The 7,110-nt window shown below is 39.7% G+C and overlaps 1 protein-coding gene across 1 annotated transcript; it reads right to left on the minus strand.

Annotated features, from left to right (window-relative positions):
- Positions 1 to 5,281: 5,281 nt before the first annotated feature.
- Positions 5,282 to 6,596, minus strand: LOC149227561 (protein PHOSPHATE-INDUCED 1-like). The gene has a single exon (XM_089375527.1). The coding sequence runs from the start codon at positions 6,489 to 6,491 to the stop codon at positions 5,394 to 5,396; it is 1,098 nt and encodes a 365-aa protein (XP_089231653.1). The 5' UTR covers positions 6,492 to 6,596; the 3' UTR covers positions 5,282 to 5,393.
- Between the last annotated feature and the right edge of the window lie 514 nt (positions 6,597 to 7,110).

Consider the following 7,110-nt stretch of genomic DNA (forward strand, 5'->3'; position numbering starts at 1 on the left):
ACAGACTTTCAAAATCTCTCCTAGTATTCTACAACTTAACAATATTGACTTTGGCCATACTTGTATAGTTTGTTGCCAATGTATCCCATGCTACCTTTGTTGAAGACGTGATCATAAAATTCTAGAACATTGCTCGGTCCACTCCCTTTTGGATAAGCTACAATGCTTGTGCATTCTTCTTTTTGTTTTTATTCAATTGTTCCGTCTCTGTATTACTGAGAGCTTGATCTTCTGCTTCATTCTTAGGTCTTGAAAACCCAAACTGGACATAATCCCAAACATCATTCGGCTACAACGTGTTCGCCATCTTAATGGCCCACACATCATAATCTTTCCCCGTAAACAGTGGGAACTGGGGCTGGAAATTTGAGAAAGCCATCTTTCTCTAAAAAAGAATTCTCTTCAAAAAACCTTAAATTTTCTCCTTTAATAAGCTCTGCAAAACTTCTTTTTCAAAAAAAAATCTCCTCTTCAAAAATTTCCTTTATAAAATAAAACCCTTTATTATTTTTTAATATAAAAAATCCTTTATATATAAAAAATCTTTATATAAAAAGAAACTCTTTATAATCATTGTTTCAAGAAATAGTATGATAAAACCACGTGAGAAGATATTTAAAATCGTACCCATTTCGCTTTATGAGTTTAGAAAATATCACGTGACTTTTAAAGCCTAGGTGACTATGCCTTTTGACTTTCAAACACGTTGACTCCAACACTAACTGTTCTGCTAAACAGAGGCTTGCTTGCTGACTATTCAATTTATCTTGTGTTACTCAATTTCCGTGGATTGGGTAATCTACATGACAAAACAAAACAAATAATGAATTTAGACCAACGTCACTATCAACCTCATCTTCCTCATAAATCTCATTTAAATTTCTGAATTTTGGTCTTCTTGTGCTTGTTGAATATGGGATTGACATGTCACTTGGTGTTGCGCTTTGCGGCATGGTTGGAGAAGCACTCGCTTGACTTCATGACACTGTTCTATTATTTGTTGATGGTGTTACTTGATGCCTGCTTTGTTGCGCTTGAATAGGTGTAGAGGGAGTCACTGTTGAGAAATTACTTATTGTCGTCAATTCCTATTTGTCCTCATGTGGTATACATGCTTTGACATTGACTATCTTCTCTAAACTTCCATCCCATGCTTCCTCTTCTATGAACTGCACATCTCTGTTGATTATGACCTTCTTGGTTAATGGATTGTAGAGTTTGTATGCTTTGGATTCATTACTGTATCCAACAAATATACATTTCTCCCCCTTGCGGTCCAACTTCTTCCTCAACTCATCTGGGACATGTGCATATGCCACACATCCAAAGACTCTCATGTGAGCGAAAGCTTCAGCCCAATAATCATTTGGAAAAGTGTTTGCCTTCAACATACTCCTTTCCATTTCCATAATGGTCCTATTCTTCCTTTTCGCTACACCATATTGCTGAGGTGTATATCTTGTTGTAAATTGCTTGTGAATTCCATGCTCCCTGCAAAATTGAAGGAAATCGTTTGAGATGTATTCATCACCTTTGTCAATTCTAAGGACTTTGATGTAGTGTCCACTTTTCTTCTCAACAAGAGCCTTGTATTGGCGAAAGCACTCAAACACTTCACTTTTCTATTTTAGGAGATAGACCCATGTCTTCCTTGTGTAGTCATCTATGAAGGTCAATAAATAGTGGCTACCACCAATTGATGGTGTCTGCATTGGTCCACATAAATCTGAGTGGACAATCTCCAAAGGTGCCTTTTCCCTTACTGACTTTCCTGTTGGAAATGTCTCTCTATGTTGCTTGCCCAAGATACATCCTTCACATAGGTTGTCTGGTTTTTCTATGAGTGGTAAACCCTTCACCATGCCTTTCCTATGCAGCAAATTCAAACCTCCAAAGTTGAGATGTCCAAATCTCAAATTCCATAACCAATTTTCATCTTTGACCTCTTCTTGATAGTTCACTTGTGTGACAACTGCCTCTTTTCTTCCATCCTCTTGTGAGTTCATTGATAGTTGTGCTTGTGCACCTTCTTCCTTCAAATCTAATCTTATCTTTAGGGGAAACATTCTATTGTTTTTCATCTGAACCTTTGCAATCAACTGTTTGCTTGGAGGCCTATCCAAAATTGTGCACACATCATTTTTGAAGAAGACATTGTAGCCCTTTTTCATGAGTTGTCCAATGCTTATGAGGTTATGCTTTAGACCAGGGAAAAAGTAAACATCTGAGATGTACTTCGTCTTTCCCTTCTTTGTTAAGATATTAACTCTTCCTTTTCCCATGACAAAGAATTTGTTATCAGTCCCTAATGTCACTTCATATTTCACACTTTCATCTAGATTGGAAAACATTTCTATGTTCTGTGACATGTGGTTGCTACACCCTGAATCTAGATACCATATATCACTTTGTTTTTCTTGTTCTATGTTACAAGCTAAAACCATGTTATCATGGTTCTGATTTTCTTTTGCAAAATTTACACTTGGCTTGTTACTAATGTCATATTGCTTCTTTCCACATTCATTTGCATAATGACCATACTTCTTACAGTAATGACATTGGACTTGAGATTTATCATACCTCTGACCTTGTGCTTGATTTTGGCCTTGGCCTTGACTTGGATTTTGATCTCTGCCTCTTCCACTTGAGTTTGAAGGGCTACTTCTTCTACCTCTGTGTGGGCTTCTTCCTCTTCCTCTAGCATATGATCTTCCTCTGCCTCAACCTTGACCAAAGGAAACTTGTGTCTTGAAGGCATGCTCCAGTGAGGACCTTGTTGCTCTATTTGATCTATGTTCATGAGAAATCAGTGATGCATGAAGCTCATCCACTGAGAACTGTGAGAGATCCTTTGTCTCTTCTATGACCACAAGAATCACATCAAACCTTGTTGGCAAACTTCTCAAAGCATTCTCAACTATTCTCCTTTCTTCAAGTGTCTCACCATGAGACCTGATTTGAGTAACCAGCCCAATTACGTGTATAAAAAATGAGTTTACATTCTCAGACTCTTTCATACGAAGTGTTTCAAAATCTCTTCTCAACATTTGCAGTTTTGTTGTCTTGAATTTTGCCATGCCTTGGTAGGTTGTCTGGAGGGCATCCCATGCTTGCTTAAACTTCGTTGCTGCTGCAACCCTTGGGAAAACACTTTCATGAATTGCTTGCAAAATGTGGAAGAGGGCTTTTGCATCCTTCTTCTTGTTGTCCCTTAACAAATCCATTTCTGCTTGAGACAAGACATTGTATGTTGTTGCGTCTGTTAGTTCTTGAAAACCATTCTACACCAAATCCCAAATGTCTTGAAACGAAAACAGGTCTTCATTGTAATAGCCCAATAATCATAAATTTTTCTATTAAACTGAGGTATGTGAGGATTAGTCAAGCTTGTCCTTGATGTTGCCATTTCTGATTAAAAAAAAACTTTCTACTTGCTGGTAAATATGTTAAAAATCAATATGCCCTCAAAATACTTTTAACTGCTAGTAAAAACAATTGTTTTTACACTAATAGAGTTTAACCCGCTCTAATACCATGTTAGAATAATTTTACGGGGTAGAGGAGAGGAGTGTAGCTCAAAATTTGGTTGCGATGAGGTCAACTTCAGTGGCGGCAAGGAAATTGCAACTACACAGGGGCTTAATAAAACACGGGAAATAACTCACGGAAAAACTAAGAAAAAACAAAAAGGGTTGTGGAGTAAATGCTTGTAAAACTCCAACTGGTTTTCACGTGCCCACCAATATTTCCTCCACGATTTTCCTCTCATAAACTTTCACCCTCTCTAGCTCTCTCTAACTTTCCTAATGATGCAAATGACTTTTACATTCATATTTATCTCAACATACAAATTCGACATTAATACATGACAGAGAAAATAATTAATACACAACATGGACGCTTTTACATAATAATTGGTTTTTTGAACTTGCAGGTGTTGTGGAGTGTGGGCGAGTGAATGCTTGCCCATATTTATTTACCAACTTCATTAAGTGTCTTAACTTCTTTGTTGTTCTGCGGAATGGTCAATATACTTCTGTTGTGACTTCAGTCCTTTCGCCTACAAACAAAATCACAACCTGCACAAGTACTTCTAACAAGTATGGTTGTTAGCGTGTTTAACGTAGTGGTTGAGATTATTATTTCCAAGAGTCTCGCTTCGTCTTGTTTGCTCTGAGCCCGCTTTCATGGTGCTTGAGGTCTTCCCTGCAGTTTTGCCCGCAAGCAATCTTTTGTGTGGACTCTTAGGGTTTTCTGTATGTGGGCTTTTATGGCACTGTTTGTTGTTCTTCTGGGACAATGTCAATTTTGTATTTTTGGGTTTCAACTCTATGAAATATGTTTTTTGTTCACGTAGTGGTTGAGATTATTATTTCCAAGAGTCTCGCTTTGTCTTGTTTGCTCTGAGCCCGCTTTCATGGTGCTTGAGGTCTTCCCTGCAGTTTTGCCCGCCAGCGATCTTTTGTGTGGACTCTTAGGGCTTTCTGTATGTGGGCTTTTATGGCACTGTTTGTTGTTCTTCTAGGACAATGTCAATTTTGTATTTTTGGGTTTCAACTCTATGAAATATGTTTGTTGTTCTTCTAAGACAATTTCAACTCTGTATTTTTGAGTTTCAACTCTGTGAGATAGCTAAAGTTGTTTTTTCTTATTTATTTTCTTGTAATGGTCAGCATTGAACATTGTATGTATTTCATTCAAATACACCGTGGATAATGTAATCTTTTTTGATTTTTCTAATGAATAGAATTAGAAGCAACATCTCTTTCATTTTTCTAAGGAATAGAATGGGAAGCCTCATTATAATCCTTTTGAAATTTATAATGATAAAAAACTTCAAATTGAACTTCCTGCGTAGCAATAGGGAAGTTTTCCCATCTTCTTACCATGTTAAACCCGTAATACTCAAAGGTTCGGATTATATTTCCTTAATTCGTCATTTGAGTTTGAATAGGGAATTTGTGTAGGAGAAATGCCATAAATTTCGTTAACCTACTGGTTTTAGGTCAAAGTGAAGAAGGTTGTACCTGTGAACAGATAACAAATCTGAGTATAATACTATCCGGTAGATTATTTGAATTTGACCTACAATAACCAATTTCCTTCCCACCAAAACTGACTATGATATGACCTTAACCAATTTCCTTCCCACCAAAACTGACACTGATATGACCTGCTCACCAGCTTCAGCATGGAATTTTTTAAGCGAAATAGAAAGCTTCAACAGAAACTTCGATGGAATTTTTTAAGCGAAATAGAAAGAAAAACGAGTAAAGATTAAGTTTGTTTTTATTAAAAATGGTATAAAGAATGATAAGTCGATTTAATGAGAAAGAATAAAAGAATGACAATGACACCAACAAAAACAGTTGGGTGGATATCCTCTGAATCGCTTACACCAGTAGAGCCTTACAAGAGCTGGTAGCAGGATCCCACATGGCGGGCACCAGAAATTTGCGGCCATTGAGCCCATGGGCATTATAACTTGCCCCCGTCGTTTCATCCACTGTAAGCTCCCCGGGGAACCCAGGATATGCCCCTCTTCCATATATTCCCGGGCACGCGGAGACGGCCTCCAGAGGTGCAGCAACGTCTCCCTGGAAGTAGCCGGTGTTGAATGGATTAGTGGCTGCCCCTGCCAGAACGGTGGCGATGTTGATGATCATTCCATCGATGCCCATATCGCCGTTTGGTGCCACCAGGGGAGGAGTCTGGGGTCCGTAGATTGGCTGATGGAAGGGCCACGCGCACTGTCCAGGGCACTGACTCGCAGGGTTTCCAACCCATGCGTATGGGATGACCTGTTGATGCTTCTCCTCCTTCCCCATCACTCTGCTTTTAGTTGATTTCTGGTCGGAGAATGGGTTGAGGCTGTCATGGAACCCGCAGGAACTCATGCAGAACCCCTCCACGGTAACAACCTTGGAGGTAAGCACCAAGTACACAGCATTATTGTCCAGTAGAGGCAGAGCTCCTGAGTTGATGGCACCTTTAACCAGAGCGGCGATGTCGGCTCTCTTGAGTGACTTGCCAAGGGAATAGTCTTTCTCCACCACCTGCTTTCCCAGCATTGCAATGCTATTACTGGTGGTGGTGGCGGCGGTGCTGGAGAGCTTGCCCTTGGCCTTAGCCTTGTTGTTGTAGTTGTGGGTGGTATTCCACCAAGCAGACACAGAGAGCTTATTTGCTTCTGCTCCGAGAGAGAGAGACTGCAGAAAGTCCCCCACAATGGAACGCTGAGCAGGGCTGAATTTCCCATACCAAATCAAATGGACATTCAGGGAGCCTGGCTTAGTCGTGAGCAACGGACCATTGTGATACGTCAATATCACCTCTGGCTGTTCCACCAAACTGCCCAACTTCCTGGAATGCCCTGCTGGCCGAATAACATGAGCAGTTGCCGACAATGGCATTGATATGTTTGCAACAATCATAGAGGAGATCAGTATGTAGAAGAATTTGGCAACCTTGTGAGGGCATAGACCAGCCATTTCCAGGTTGGCAGACAGAGAAAGAGACAGCAATTGAGAGTGATAGAGCCAAAGAAGCGATCCAGATACGTTAAGAACGACGATGGAGGAAGGAGTTGCAGTAAGAAGGAAGAAGATGTGGTATGTAAAATTAGATGAGATGAGAGATTTAAATAGAGGATGAGGAAGCGGCAGCCCCCGAGAGATGAGATAGAGATAGAGACGGAACTGGGAACGATGGACAGCGAGGATTGATGGTGGCAGTGCATAGGTGGTGTGAAGTAGATGCTGCCTCGCAATTTCCTCAATCCCTCATAGTTGTGCGTCTGTGTATGCTCCAGCTGGACTTCGTTGGCCACAAGTGTACAAAAGCCTCGTCCACCTGCAACGAATCAATAATGGGTTAATATCAAGTATTTTCCGGCCTTAATCACAAAGAAATTTTTTATTTTTAAATCAAAGCGTTTCGAAAAGAAAAGAATTAAACTTTTTTTTTTTTTTTTTGCATTTTTGTCATTACGTGGGATTTATCATTCCTTTTGCAACTTGTTCCAATCATTTTATCACAACATGTGTATGAAAAATTTTTGACAGACAATTTACACGTCAAATTCCAGGCCGTGATAGAGCATAGGGTTTC

Source organism: Pinus tabuliformis, chromosome J (assembly GCF_031772625.1).
Source record: "Pinus tabuliformis cultivar Carrire ecotype Pingquan chromosome J, CPIR1, whole genome shotgun sequence".
Lineage (NCBI taxonomy): Eukaryota > Viridiplantae > Streptophyta > Pinopsida > Pinales > Pinaceae > Pinus > Pinus tabuliformis.